The following is a 15,468-nucleotide window of genomic DNA, read 5'->3' on the forward strand; positions in this document are numbered from 1 at the left end:
GAAAAACTGGTCACTGAGGAGCATATATACGTGATCTTATTATTGTAATCTTATTAGTCAAGTCTCTATTTATAGTAAAATACAGAAAAGACCGAAATACACACTCGGACCTCCAGAGCATCATACGTACACTCTCCGCGCTTTCTGCCAGGAACAGGGAGTACTTCTATAAGCAATCACACAAGTGACTGCCAAAGAAATAAAGCTAAAAGTTGTAAAGAAATCTTTGTCAAAGGGAGTCGTTGCTGCTGGCGTCCCCGCAGTGGGATTCAGAGCCAGAGCTAGAGAAGAAAGGATGGGAAGGATGGAAATAACAACCAGCAAAGCTGGGGCGCCTGGGTGGCTCAGTTGGTTAAGCGTTGGCCTGCGGCTCAGGTCACAGTCCTGGGGTCCTGGGAGGGAGCCTTGTGTTGGCCTCCCTGCTCTGCGGGGAGTCTGCTTCTCCTTCTCCCTCTGCCCCTCTGCCCATTTGTGTGCGTGTTCTCCTCTCTCAAATAAATAAATCAAATCTTAAAAATGAAAAAAAAAAAAAAAACAAAAAAAAAAACCCAGCAAAGCAGTAACATTCCCTGGGGTGGCCTAACACTCGTGCCTCCTAGAAGCCCCTCCCCAGACAGAATCCCAGACTGCATCACAGCGACTGCACTGAAGCCCAGGCCAGCAGGCAGGACAGCTCCCCAGTCCACCGGAGAAGGTGCCTGAGGCTCGGAGAGCAAGGAGGAAACTTGCCTATAGACCTGCAGCGACCAGGAGCCGGAAGACCCAGAACTCAGACCAAGCCCGACAAGCCCCAGTTCCCCACTCTTTTGCAAAAAGGGGAGTTTGAGAACCAAACTGAGTATGACCATGTGACTCAAATGCGGATCAACAGGGGACCTGGGCAGCTCAGCGGGCTGAACGTGTTCAGCTCAGGTCATGATCCCAGGGTCCCGGAATCGGCCCCTGGGTTGGGCTCCCTGCTCAGTGGGGAAACTGTTTCTCCCTCTGCCTCTGCTGTTCCCCTTGCTTGCGCTAATAAATAAATAGAAACTTTAAAAAAAAATGGTATCTCCATGCGCCGGGATAGTATTCATCAATAAACATGAGCATGGACACAGGGTTCTCCACGGAGGAACCTCAAAAATGTTGCACCAGGTGAAGGAAGCCAGACACAAAAGACCCCATGTTATGTAATCCAATTTCTATGAAATGTCCAGCACAGGCAAATCCATAGAGACTGAAAGTAGATTAGTGGGGGCCAGAGGCTGGGTGGACTGGGGATCCTGGGCAGGTATGGCTAAGGGGGGTGCGGTTTCTTTTTAGGGCTAAGAAGATGGGCTAAAATTGATACTGGCGGGGCGCCTGGGTGGCTCAGTGGGTTAAAAGCCTCTGCCTTTGGCTCAGGTCACGATCCCAGTGTCCTGGGATCGAGCCCCGCATCAGGCTCTCTGCTCCGCGGGGAGCCTGCTTCCTCCTCTCTCTCTGCCTGCCTCTCTGCCTGCTTGTGATCTCTCTCTGTCAAATAAATAAATAAAATCTTTTAAAAATAAATAAATAAAATAAAATCGATACTGGGGTTGTGCATGCAGAAGTGTATAAATGTATTTCAAGCTGCTGCACTGGACATCCCCAACGGGTAAACTGTATGTTATATGAATTCTATTGCAATGAAGCTGCTAAAAAAATCTGACAAAGTTAAAGAAGGGGCCCCTCGTACCCCCAGTACATTTCCACAGAGGATCTGAGCACCTGCACAGACTCCGGAGAGGGGGGTCCCAGCAGTCGGGCTTGTGTCTCCACAGCCCCCTCCTGTTTTTCAGACACGGGTTTTTCAGACACGGGTCACCAGGTGACCTCCTGCCCACTGCCAGGGTCCCCCTCTTTCCCTTCATCTGCCCAGCAGGCCCTCCTCTTGCTGGAGGTCCAGAGCTTTCTAGACTGCTAGATGCCTAAGCTTCTCTGTCTGGTTGTGCATTCCCAAAGCACTGGGCAGAGCCCCCAAATGTTCACCACCTCTGGGTATGCACAGAGCTTCCTGCAGTCACCAGGCAGGGACAGAAGCCCAGTCCTGCCAGGGTGGAGCTTCCTGGGGCTCGGGGTGGGCAGGGACATCTCTCTTCCCTGTAAGTCACTGGATGCTGTCATCTCCATCTCATTCTGGTGTAACTGCTGTCCTCTGACCCAGCTGTTGGAGCCACCCTTGGTGGCCTGAAAACAGAACTGGAATCACCAAAGTCTTCCGACGGGGGTGTGGGGAGCCAGTGTGCTCACACCATGTGAGCGGCAGACGCCGGTGCAACCTCTTAGAGGGTCTGGGGATTTAACGTGGCAGGTGCACCCGTGTACAGGCACAAGGCCATACGGACAGAGATGCTTTTGGAAGAGCCGTTTGCGGTCGCCAAAGACTGGAAACGACCTTGCTACCCACCCATGAGGGACTGGCTCAATTCATTGTGGGGCTTCCGGACACGATATTCAGCCTTCAAGAAACAACAAAAAATTAGCTGCCACATGCTGCGGTCACGAAGACCATCGAGCGATTCAGATCCCAGAGCCTCAGGCTGGCCACCTCCGCCCTTCCTCCCAAGACTTCTGTACAGATCAAGTATGAATAAAGTGTGTCGAGCCGTGACTGCCCTTCCCACGGCGGCTGTTACGTAAGGGCTAGCTGATGTCAGCTCATCGGTGCCCGTAAGGGAAGACAGCCGCAAGATTGCAGAACAGGTTTGCAGACACCTAACATTCCCATAAAAAAGAAAAGGGGAGGGTCATATACATGTGCGTGCTTATACAGGCCGGGAACGCCTCTGGAAGGACATTCCCCAGGGAACAGGGATGGGGGGGGGGCGGGGCGAGGCTCACTTATCACTCTACCTTGGATACAGTTTGAATTTTTTTTTTTAACCTTAGATATATATTTATTTATGTATTAGGAAATGTACATATTTTTTATTTTTTTTTAAGATTTTATTTATTCATTTGACAGACAGAGATCACAAGCAAGCAGAGAAGCAGGCAGAGAGAGAGGGGGAAGGAGGCTCCCCGCTGAGCAGAGAGCCCGAGGCGGGGCTGGATCCCAGGACCCTGAGATCATGACCTGAGCCTAAGGCAGAGGCTTTCACCCACTGAGCCACTGAGGCGCCCCTGTACATGTGTTTTAAAGTTTGCTTAGATATACACATAAGGAGATTTATTATAGCACTGTTTGCAAAGGAAAAAAGGGGGGGTACAATGGAAGTATCCTCCCAAGAAGAGGGCTGGCTCCAGAAATCCATGTCCATCATGTGACAGAATACAATTCACTCTAAAAATAAAAGAGGCGAGGGGCCCCTGGGCGGCTCAGTTGGTTAAGCATCGGACTCTTGATTTTGGCTCAGATCACAACCTCAGGGTCCAGAGATTAAGCCCTGTGTCAGGCTCTGCACTCAGTGGGGAATGTGCTTGGGATTCTCTCCCTTTCCCTCTGCCCCCACAAATAAATTTTAAAAAGGGAAATAAAAGAGGTGAAAAATAAATAAATAGGTAGATAAAGGTATGTAGTAGGAAGGTCGGTCGGTAAAAGAGGTGGGATATGGAATGACCCCCAAGATACTCCCAGACCGGGAAAACAATTTTTAAAAATAAAATCCTCCCTTTATTTCTTTGTTAAAGATTTTATTTATTTATTTGAGAGAGTGAGAGAAAGCACAAACGGGGGGAGGGATGGCAGGAGAAGCAGGCTCCCCGCTGAGCAGGGAGCCCGGCATGGGGCTCGATCCCAGGACCCTAAGATCACGACCTGAGCCGAAGGCAGATGTTGAACAGACTGAGCCACCTGGGTGTCCCAAATTTCCTACTTTATTGAAAAATTTAAAATATATGTGTGCTCATTTTAGACAGTGGAGAAACAACAGAACAGTGGAAAGGGAATGCAATCTCTCCAGATCCTATCCATTTTGGAGCATTGATATACTCCCTTCCAGGCTTTTGTTGTGTGTGCGTGTGCACGCATGTGTGTGTGTGTGTACAAGCGTGCACGTGTGAGTGTGTTTTACAAAGCTGGAACTATACTCTATATTCTTTTTTTTAAAAAAGATTTTATTTATTTATTTGACAGACAGAGATCACAAGTAGGCAGAGAGAGAGGAGGAAGCAGGCTCCCCGCTGAGCAGAGAGCCCGATGCGGGGCTCGATTCCAGGTCCCTGGGATCATGACCTGAGCCGAAGACAGAGGCTTTAACTCACTGAGCCACCCAGGCGCCCCTATACTCTATATTCTATCTGAGTTTAACTCCAGAGCAGAAGCACTTTTCCAAGTTACAGCAAATTCTATAAACATCCTTGCTTGGCTGCCTGATGTTCTATCAAGAGGGCGGCCCCCTGAACGACTCCACCACCAACCTCCGGGGAACCAGTCGGAAGGCCGTGGCCTTGACAGTGACAGAATTGGACCGTTCACACCACACGCCCCGTCCTTGCCAGGGTGACGCCTCTCTGGAGGCCATTTTGGTTGAACCACCCCGGTTGCCATGTCAACGGTAAACAGAAAACATGTTCCCTCTGGGGACGGCCAGGCCGAGTGAGGTTTGGAAAATGGAGCTGCTGTCACCCCTCCAAAGCTGCCTCGGGCAACAGGAACCCCCCAGAGCCGGCTTTCCGTTACCTAGGACGGAGGACAGCCAAGAGGCACGACTGGTCCATAACTGGTCACTCGACCCAGTGCAAGAAGGACAAGTGCAGTCAGATGGTCCCCAGCCCTGCAGGCAGCAGCTGACTCAGCTGGGGGACGACAGACGCACGCAGAGGTCTGCTCAGAGCCCCAGAGAATGCTCAAGAGATAGCCAGGGCAGGGTGTCTTAAAACCACATCCCGAGGGAGCCAGAACAATCGCTTTAACAGACCAGACTGAGACCGTTTAAAGAGCTTTCAGGCAGAGGCGTGAAAAGGGAAACCTGTTCCAGGAACAGGGAGAGGTGTGGGGTGAGCAGAGCCCGAGGGGCCCCTGGGGACCATGCCCGCGCCCATCCTTGGTGAGGATTTTGAACCAGGCCTTGGAGAAATTTTAAGGAGGGGCAATTTATTGATTTCTTTGTTTGGGAGAGGTGAGGTGACTTGGCTGTTTTGCTTTAGTTTTCTTCTTCTGAAGTCTTTTTCTGCACACAAATAATACATGGGTGTAGCTTAAAAGTCTCGTATGTTTAGATATATATATAATACAGACAAAGCCCCTCCGTAACAGCACCCTTTCCCCCCCAAGAGAATCACTATTAACTACTGTGTACAAATTCCTCCATACAAGTTTTGGCTATGTAAATATGAAGGTGTATATATCTTTTTTTTTTTTTAAAGATTTTATTTATTTATTTGACAGACAGAGATCACAAGCAGGCAGAGAGGCAGGCAGAGAGAGGAGGAAGCAGGCTCCCCACTGAGCAGAGAGCCCGATGTGGGGCTCAATCCCAGGACCCCAGGACCATGACCCGAGCCGAAGGCAGAGGCTTTAACCCACTGAGCCAACCAGGCACCCCTGTATGTATCTTTTTAATAAATGTGGGACTGTATTATATTTCAATTTGCCTTCTTAATTAGCAGTATATAAAAAGAAAAATAGCTACCATTTTTTAAATTCTAAATTATGTCCATACTGTCCTTACGGCTTTTCATGGATCTTCCCACCAAACTGTCAAGTCGAATCACATAGAAACATCATCTCTGGGATGTCTGGGTGGCTCAGTTGGGTAAGCGTCTACCCTTGGCTTGGGTCATGTTCCTGGGCTCCTGGGGATGGAGCCCCACGTCAGGCTCTTTGTTCAGCAGAGAGCCTGCTTCTCCCTGGCCCTCTGCCTGCAGCTCCCCTGCTTGTGCTCGCTCTCCCTCCCTGTCAAATAAATGAATAAAATATAAAAAGAAAAGAAACATCATCTCTGTTTTAATGTAAATACAGTGTTCTCTTAGGACCATGGTTTAAAATTTAAGTAAGGCCCTCTTGGGGCGCCTGGGTGGCTCCATGGGTTAAGCCTCTGCCTTCGGCTCAGGTCATGATCTCAGGGACCTGGGATCGAGTCCCGCATTGGGGCTTCCTGCTCAGCGGGAAGCTTGCTTTTCCCTCTCCCTCTGCTTCTCCCCCTGCTTGTGTTCCCTCTCTCACACTGTCTGTGTGTGTCAAATAAATACAATAAAATCCTTAAAAAAGAGAGAGAGAGAGAGAGACAGAGACAGCTCTGCTATCTTCCAGTTCCTAGACCCATCCCCTGAGAGGCCAGACCCTGTTTCTTCCCTTGGCTCCCAAGAAATAAATAGCCTTCCCTTGAGCTGGTGTGAGCTGGCTTCTGTTTCATAAGCCCTGAGCCCCAGCCCCAGCCGGCACCCGGATTCCCTCACACCAGGTACCGGATGCCTCAGCAATCTGCGTCTCACGCAGAGTGAACTCAAGCACGCCAGGCTGTCCCCCGGCCCTTCCCACGCGGCCCTCCACGCGGCTGGGCGTGCGGCTCAGGGGCTGGCTGAGGACAGGAAAGCAAGACAAGCCGCCACCTAATCCCACAGTGGCCCCCTTCAACTTCAGAGGGGACCCACAGGGCTGTGTCCAGAGCTGCCTGCCCCACAGAGACTTAATCTAGAACTCTGGCCCTGACAAAAGAAAATAACCAACTGTCCAAGAACTATAATTATTAATTTCCTAAAAACAGATTAATTCTGAAGTTAGAGAAGAGTGACTCCAATTCCCAATCCCAAAGCGGTACCGTACATTTTGCTTTTAGTACTAACAGACACCTTCTGTGGGCAGGCCTCGAATTAATAAGGAGAACATTATTCCATTTAAGTTTTTTTCAAGGCACCTGGCTGGCTCAGTTGGAAGAACACATGACTCTTGATCATGGGGTTATGCGTTTGAGCCCCCCGTTGGGGACAGAGATGAGACTAACTAACTAAATGAAATTCTTTTCATCACCAGTTATGATACAGAAGCCCCATAATCATCCTTTCCCCTCCCTTTATCCCAGTTTTACCATAGTAGGAACACAAATCCCTGACAAAACAAGTACCCTTCTCCTTAATACAGAAGGATGCCCAGGGGCGCCTGGGTGGCTCAGTGGGTTAAGCCGCTGCCTTCGGCTCAGGTCATGATCCCAGGGTCCTGGGATCGAGTCCCGCATCGGGCTCTCTGCTCAGCAGGGAGCCTGCTTCCCTCTCTCTCTCTCTGCCTGCCTCTCTGTCTACTTGTGATTTCTCTCTGTCAAATAAATAAATAAAATCTTTAAAAAAAAAAAAAAAAAGAAGGATGCCCAACTCTAAGCAATGTTGGATTTTTCTTTTTTAATTAAGATTTTTCTTTTCATTCCAGTTTCATACAGTGTTACAGTAAGGCGGGGGCTCTTTCGACTACAACCAACACGAAGAACCATATTTTATATCATGTCCCTGGACCCACATACACATCCATCAGGAGTGAAATGCAAACGTTTATGTGATTAGAGCCTGGCAGTCAACAACCAACTGGTTTACCACATTCATGTGTGTGAACGTGTTTCTGCCTATGTTCCAAAAAGTAGGATCTTTATGGGTACACCTGGGTGGGTCAGTTAGTTGGGCAACTGCCTTTGTCTCAGGTCATGATCCTGGAGTCCTGGGATCGAGTCCCGAATTGGGCTCTGTGCTCAGTGGGGAGACTGGTTCTCCCTCTGCCCCCCTGCGTCTCATGCTCTCTCTCTCTCTCATTCTCTAATAAATAAATAAAATCTTTTTAAGAAAAATATAATCTTTACAATTTGCAATGGTCTCCCGTATTTCCTAGTCTATTCTGCTCTGCTGCATTTTTTTTTAAAAGCTGGTTAAGGTTTTCACAACCCAGTAGTGGGTCTTCGCAGCTATTTCAAAAACACCTGCTCAAAAGTAATGCAACTTGTTTTAAGCCAAGGAACTCCTCCCAGGGTGACACACATAGCCCCCGACGCAGAATTCAGAGTGGTGCCCAGGCTTTGGAAACACAGGGAAGACCCCAAACAGCTCCCCGATCCCTTGTGGCAGGTGGGTAGGGGTCCACTCACCTTAAAATGGAAGGAGCTTGCGGGGGACCCGCTGGAGCCGTACTGTTCACTCTTCGTTAGGTTGCTGGAGTAGTTATTAACCTTGAAATTGCCATTCTGGTGAGACCTGGGGTCATCGGTGATGGGGCAGATGAAGTAACCTTCCTCATCGTCGCTGTCGGCCTCCGAGTCACCGTGATGACCAGCCCGGGGGGTCTGGCCGCCGTCAACACCTTCCAGGCGGAAAATGAGGTCTTCGTCTGCCATGATCCCGGGAGGCCCGTGTTACCCAAGGGGTGGGCAGCAGAGCCAGAGTTGCAGGGCAAACGCAGCGGTGTGGGTCCTACAAAGGGAAGCGAGACAATGGGTGCCGGGGCCCAGGGAGTGAGAGCTCGCGGTGCATCTCACCCTGGGTGCCCCCGGCGGCAAAGAGAACTGGCACCCTCGGAAGGAAAAGTACAGCATCTTTTGGGGAGGCACACTTGGCAGGCGGCATGTAGAACATTTTAGATGTACAAACCCGTCGACCAAGTAATTCCACTTTGGAGAACTCAGTGTCTGAAATAAGGCAGGGAAAATAAATGCTTCTTAAGCAACGGGAGTGATCTTTTTTAGAAGGTAAAGTAGATCAGATCGTTCCCTGGCTTAACACCCTCCGGCAGCTTCTCTCCAGTGGCTTTTAAGACTACAAGGCCAGCTTTAGTCTGGTCCCTGCCCACTTCTCCTCCGGCCTTGGCACCTCTCCAGGCCCAATGGCTTGCTCTCTATTTGGTGAATACGGGGAGCCCATTTCCACCCCAGGGCCTTTGTACTTGCTAACCCCTGTGCCTGGAACAATCTTCCCCATCTTCCAATAGTGGGTTCCCTTTCATCAGTCGGATCCTGACTCAAGAGAAATCTGGAGAAATCTCCATTCAAAGGACTCCTCTCAAATGCACCTGCACTACCCCCTAACACATCTCTCTCTGCTTTATTCGCTACGGGGAGGTTTTCCCAAGCTGAAACCTCCTTTACTCTCTTATTGTCTGTATCCCCAGTGCCTCGAAGAGCGCGTGGCAAAGATTGGGGCTCTATACACATCCCAAGAACGGTTGAGTGACCCAAAGAATGTCCTCTTTAGCATGATCAATAACAGGAAAAAAAAAAAAAAAGCTTAACAGCCCACAATGTCTGTCAGTAGAGGTTTGTTAAATTAAGTATGGCTTTCTATACCATGCACTGTCATGTGACTATTACAGAGAAAGGGGAAGCTCTAGATACATAAAGACATGCAAAAAGAGTCAAGAACTAGTTCAGCAAGATTGTAGTATACAAAATTCAATAGTATTTCTGTACACTAGTAATGAAAAACCCAAAGAAGAAATTAAGAAAACAAGTCCAGCTATAAAGAACATGAAAAAAAATAAAATATTTGGGAATAAATTTAATAAAAGAAGTACATGACTTGTACACTGAAAAAACACACTGAAAGAAATTAAAAATCTAAAAAAAAAAAAAAGGGAAGGGGGCACCTGGGTGGCTCAGTGGGTTCAAGCCTCTGCCTTCTGCTCAGGTCATAATCCCAGGGTCCTGGGATCGAGACCTGAATCAGGCTCTCTGCTGAGCAGATAGCTCTGCCTACTTGTGATCTCTGTCAAATAAATAAATAAAATCTTCAAAAAAAAAAAAAAAAAAAGGGAAGATATTCTGCATTCATAGATCAGATCAGAGGATTTTTAAATTTTTTTTTTAGGACTTTATTTATTTATTTGACAGAGAGAGCGACAGCTAGAGAGGGAATACAAGCAGGGGGAGTTGGGGAGGGAGAAGAGGGCTTCCCGCTGAGCGGGGAGCCCGATGGTTGGCTAGATCCCAGGACCTTGGGATTATGACCTGAGCAGAAGGCAGAGGCTTAATGACTGAACCAGCCAGGCGCCCCCAGAGGATTTAATATTGCTAAGATGGCTATACTCGCCTAAAATGATCTATAGATTCAAACCAATCGCTATCAAATTCCTAGTGGCTTCTTTGAAGAAATTAACAAGCGCGTGCTGAAGTTCATACAGAAATGCAAGGGACCGAAAATAGCCAAAACAGTCTTGAAAAAAGAGGAACAAAGTTGAAGGAGTCACACTTCCTGAATTCAAATCTTGCTATGAAGCTGCAGTCATCAAGACTGTTGGTATCGGTATTGGGACAGACACAGATCAATGGAATAGATTTGAGAGCCCAGAAATGAACCCTGATATTTACAACCACTGATTATGACAACGGCGCCAAGACAATTCAATGGGGAAAGAATACTCTTTTCAACCAATGATGCCGTGGCGAGTGAATATATACATAGCCAAAGAATGAAACTGAATGCATTCCTTACACTAGTCAAAAAAATAACTAAAAATGGATCAAAGACTTACATATAAAAGCTAAAACATCATCTGACTCTTTGAAAACAATACAGGAGAAAATCTTTGTGAGATGGGACAGGTAAAGCTTTCTTAGCTATGACACGAAAAGTACAAGCAACAAAGGAACAGATAAATGAGGCACCATCAGAACTAAACACTCGTGCTTCAAAGGACGCCAACGAGACAGTGGGGAGATCACCCTCAGAATGGGAACAAAGTTTTGCAAATCATAAAGCTGGTAAGGGACTCTATAAAGAATGTAGACAACTTGGGGCGCCTGAGAGGCTCAGTGGGTTAAGCCTCTGCCTTCAGCTCAGGTCATGATCTCAGGGTCCTGGGATCAAGCCCCGCATCGGGCTCTCTGCTCGCCAGAGAGCCTGCTTCTCCCACTCTCTCTGCCTGCCTCTCTGCCTGCTTGTGATCTCTTTCACTGTCAAATAAATAAGTAAAATTAAAAAAAAAAAAAAAGAATGTAGACAACAATAAGATGACAAATAAATAAAAAATGGGCAAAGGGCTTGAATAGACTTGAATAGATCTTTCTCTAAAGAAGACATACTCATGGCCAGTAGGCACATGAAAAGATGCTCAATGTCATTAGTCATTAGAGAACAACGAGTCAAAGTCACACCCACTACGATGGATATAATAATTAAAAACAAAACAAAACAAAAAAAACAGAAAATAGTAAATGTTGACAAGGGTATGGAAAAACTAAAACCCCCATCCACTGTTGCTAGGAATGTAAAATGGTGCAACCACTTTGGAAAACAGTCTGGCAAGTCCTCAAAAATTTAACCATAGAATTACCATATGAGCTAGCAATTCCACTGGGTACACACCCAGAGAAAGGAAAACCACTACATTTTTTTTCCTTTTATTTTATTTTAAGATTTTATTTATTAATTTGACAGACAGAGATCACGAGGAGGCAGAGAGGCAGGCAGAGAGAGAGGGGAGGGGTAAGCAGGCTCCCTGCTGAGCAGAGAGCCCCATGTGGGACTCGATCCCAGGACTCTGGGATCATGACCTGAGCTGAAGGCAGAGGCTTAACCCACTGAGCCACCCAGGCACCCAGAAAACCACTACATTAAAACTTATATACATCCGTTCATGGAAGTATTATTTGTAACAGCCAACGAGGGAAACCACCTTAATGTTCAGGGACTAATGAATGAATAAATGAAATATATCCACACAAGGGAATGCTGTGAAGCCTCAGAAAGGAGTAAAGAACCCAACACTTGGGTGAACCTTGAAAGCTTCAAGGAAAAGGAAAGATCTAACCACAAAAGAACACATACTGAATGACTCCGTTTATGTGAAATGTCCAGAGAAGGCAGATCTGCACAGACGGAAGGCAAGTGAGCCGTTGCCTAAGGACAGGGAAGGGGAGACTTGAGGGAGGGAAAGGGGAACAACTTCTAATGGGTTTCTTTGGATTTGGCACAAAATGTTCTTAAACTGTGTGCGGGTTGTGTGACTGCCCATATACGAAAAACCATTGGACTGTACACTTTTTTAAAGATTTTATTAAAAAAAAAAAGATTTTATTTATTTGAGAGACAGCAAGGGTGAGAGAGATCACAGAGGGAGAGGAGGGGGGTGACTCCCCCATGAGCAGAGAGGCGGACGCGGGGCTCCATGCCAGGACCCCGAGATCATGACGCTTCACTGACTGAGCCACCCAGGCCCCACAAACTGTACACTTGAAATGGATGCACTCACTGTAAGGTTTGTGAATCGCGTTTCAATAAAGCTTAGGTTTAAAAAAAAAAGGTAATCCAAAAAAGTGTCGATTTTTTTTTTTAAGATTTTTATTTTTAAGGGGTAACTGGGTGGCTCAGTCCCTTAAGTGTCTGCTTTTGGCTCTGGTCATGATCCTAGGGTCCTGGGATCGAGCCCCACGTCAGGCTCTCGGCTCAGCGGGGAGCCTGCTTCTCCCTCTCCCTCCCCTCTGTTTGTGCACCTGCACGCATGCGCGCACGCTCGCGCTCTCTCTCTCTCTCTCTCTGTGTCAAATAAATAAATAAAATCTTTAAAAAATTGTTTTTATTTTTAAGTAATCTCTACTCCCAACGTGGGGCTCAAATTTACAGCCCTGAAATCAAGAGTCACGTGCTCTACTTACTGAGCTAGCTAAACACCCCGAAAACCTGTGAAATTTCTAAAGCAAGATGCAGAACAGCCGGTGTATCACAGGGATCCCACTTGTGTTAAAAGAAAAAGGACATCTGTTGATGAATTAAAGCTTCCCTGAGGGACTCCCCCCCCCCCAAGGAACTCCAGCAGCACTGGGATGGGCAGTAGCCATGGAAGCAGGCCGCCGAGGGGGAGGAGGGAACCTTTAAGAACTGGGCGCACTTCTATACTGCTGTCACTTTTTACAAAGTTGGACCACTTGCAACATAAAATAACAAATAAGTGAAAGCATTTTTAAAACTTTTTTAGATCAAGGCCATGATTCATATTTTTTTTAAATTTTATTTATTTGACAAGAGAGCGAGAGCACAAGCAGCCGAGGGGGAGGGAGAAACAGACTCCCCCTACCAAGCAGGGAGCCCCCTACGGGGATTGATCCCAGGACCCTGAGATCATGACCTGAGCTGATGGCAGAGGTTTAACCCACTGAGCCACTTTTTAAAATCTTTTTAAAAAGTCTTTTTAAAAAATCTTTTTTAAAAAGGATTTTGCTTATTTACTTGAGGAGGGGGAGAGAGCACAGGCAGGGGAAGCAGAAGAGGGAGAGGGAGAAGCAGGCTTCTCGGCTGAGCAGGGAGCCCCATGGCGGGACTCGATCCCAGGACCCTGAGATCATGACCTGAGCCGAAGGCAGAGCTTAACCATCTGAGCCACCCACCGCCCCGATTCTATTATTCCTAACGGCTCTTTCCACCCGCAGGCAGCCTTCCAGACTGGAGGCTCTGGCTCTTTCTTAATAGTTACCATAGCGGGAAAGAAGAAATCCATTTCTATCCTAACTCGTTCCACCCAAAATGTAAATTAAAATCTCAGAAAACCGTACTTAACGTCTTACCGTGTACCATGCACTCTGCTATTTTCTATTCGACTTATTTTTGTTTTGCTTTAACCTTTCTTTTCATTCTTTTTCCTTAATGCACCACCCGCAGTGATTTCTTGAAAATCGCTGCTCTGGGCGTCTACTGCAAAGCTGGTTCCCTACCCTGTGGGCGAGACACGGTCCCGGCTGGAGCCAATGCCTCAGCCACCCGGCCCGGCTTGTTACCAAACAGTGCCCTGGGCCCACTTCTTCCCCTTCCCTTTACTCTGCCCTGGTCAGCCCTTGGCCAGAACCTCTGCTGACCAAGGCAGTGCGGTGCCTGGAGCTGCCAGGAGAGGCGAGGCGGAGGCAAGGGGCAGAACCACAGCTTCGGCCTGCAGATCTCCAAGCAGTGTAGCCCAGGGGTGAGGAGCCTGTACTGAGGTACAAATCCAAGCTCATGACCTTGACTAGATAGAGTCATCTCACCAAATACCCCTCCTCCCCATGCGAGGGGAGCAGAGGAAGTGGCTTCACAGCCGGTTCGCAGGACCCCAACCCCTGGCCATGTCCCAGCACAGACCTGACTTTCTCCGTGACCCTGGGAAACAAAAGGAGCTTCAGACCAGCAGCTGTGACCCTGCCTGGCACGGCGCCTTGGACTCGGCAGGCACGTGATGCAGATTCTAGAACCCAGCAGAGCAGGAGCTGTTTGATGGTTTTTCCGTCATCATAAATTTGCTCTCGAGGCAGCTGTGGCTGTGCCTGCTAACTGTCCCCCAACAGCTGTTCTCTCCTTCTTAGTAACAACCACTGGGTTTTGGCTAAGCACATGGCCACTCCCAATAAGATCTACATTTCCCAGATTCCTTTGCAGTTAGGCGTGACTACATGACCAAGTTCTGGCCAAGGGGATATAAACAGAAAGCCTGTTTTCAACTTTAGGGAAGAGTTTTTAAAGGGAGGGGATGTGCCCTTCTGGACTCTTCCTCGTTCCTGCTGGCTGGAACGGAGGTGTGATGGCTGGAACTCAAGCAGCTATTTTTAACCAGGAAGAGGAAACCATATGCGGTGGATGGGCAGAGCCATGAGACAGAGGGAGCCTGGGGCAGCATAATCTTACATCATGGGGGCTCACAATCTTCAGACTCTGCTATCCAAAATTCTATGGTCGACTGCAATTTTCTTCTTTCCCCTACTACTTGCTAATTCAGTCTGGTCCAGTAACCCCATCTCTCCCACAAAAGTCCCATCACATCTCTAAATGACAAGTCAGTACCTGGACAGGAGCAGCCTGGGAAAACTGTGGCCTCAATCCAGAGCCCTGGAGGATGTTAAATTCTGCTAAGAGGGCAAGGAGCCCTCACAGGGCCATATAAATCAGGACCGTGATGCCTATTCCGACACCAGCCGGGGCCCTGGCCTCTCAGGAATCTCCATCGGACCCGGGCTTCCCTCTGCCCACAGGCACCTGTTCCTGTTAGCGAGGAGCCCAGGAGCAGGACCCCAGCTCCCAAGCCATCAGGGTTCTCTAGAACATTTGCTCTGTCCTCACTCAGACCTCCCGATCTTTCCCTCCCAGTCCCTGACACGCTTCGGGAAAATATTTGTATAGAGAGGCAACTGAGCGGACTTCTGAGTCAGACCCGAGTTCAAGCCCCAGCTCCGCCACTTCCTAGCTGTGTGACATGACCTCTCCAGCCGCAGCTTCCTGCTGTCGGGATGCTGTGTTTTACCCACCCCGTTGGCCGGACAGCGCTAACACAGAGCCAGCACCAAGACACGGAACTATTACCACCATCATAAATAACGGGGGCTGAGCCTTGGGTCCCAGCCACGCTGGTAACCTGGATACCTGGTTAGCAGCCAAGCCAGGCTTCTTCAGGGGTCCTCAGGGGACAGGCTATTTCCGGCTCTGGCCAGGGAACCACGCTTCCTACTGGGTCTCACTACAAAAGGTTCCTCTGGCAGGGGCTGGGACAGAAAATGATGTTTGCAATGTCCAGGTCGAGGCCTGTGGGCCCAGCCGCGCTGACCGCTGGGCCTCCCTGGGCCTCCCTGCACCCCACCCTGAGCTGCCTCGCTGGCCGGAGAA

At 48.5% G+C, this 15,468-nt stretch overlaps 1 protein-coding gene across 4 annotated transcripts in view; it reads right to left on the reverse strand.

Moving 5' to 3' along the window:
• Positions 1-15,468, reverse strand: part of EEF2K (eukaryotic elongation factor 2 kinase) — a 68,461-nt gene that overhangs the window by 37,999 nt on the left and 14,994 nt on the right. For 3 of the 4 annotated variants that reach the window (XM_044234044.1, XM_044234043.1, XM_044234041.1), the window contains exon 2: positions 8,007-8,328. In XM_044234044.1, the coding sequence (XP_044089979.1) occupies positions 8,007-8,252 (246 nt within the window). In that variant the 5' untranslated portion in view covers positions 8,253-8,328. Of the gene's footprint in view, positions 1-8,006; positions 8,329-13,956; positions 14,157-15,468 lie in introns of those variants that run through there. The other variant, XM_044234042.1, reaches the window with a different exon arrangement.

The sequence above is a fragment of the Neovison vison genome, chromosome 14 (genome assembly GCF_020171115.1).
Source record: "Neovison vison isolate M4711 chromosome 14, ASM_NN_V1, whole genome shotgun sequence".
Lineage (NCBI taxonomy): Eukaryota > Metazoa > Chordata > Mammalia > Carnivora > Mustelidae > Neogale > Neogale vison.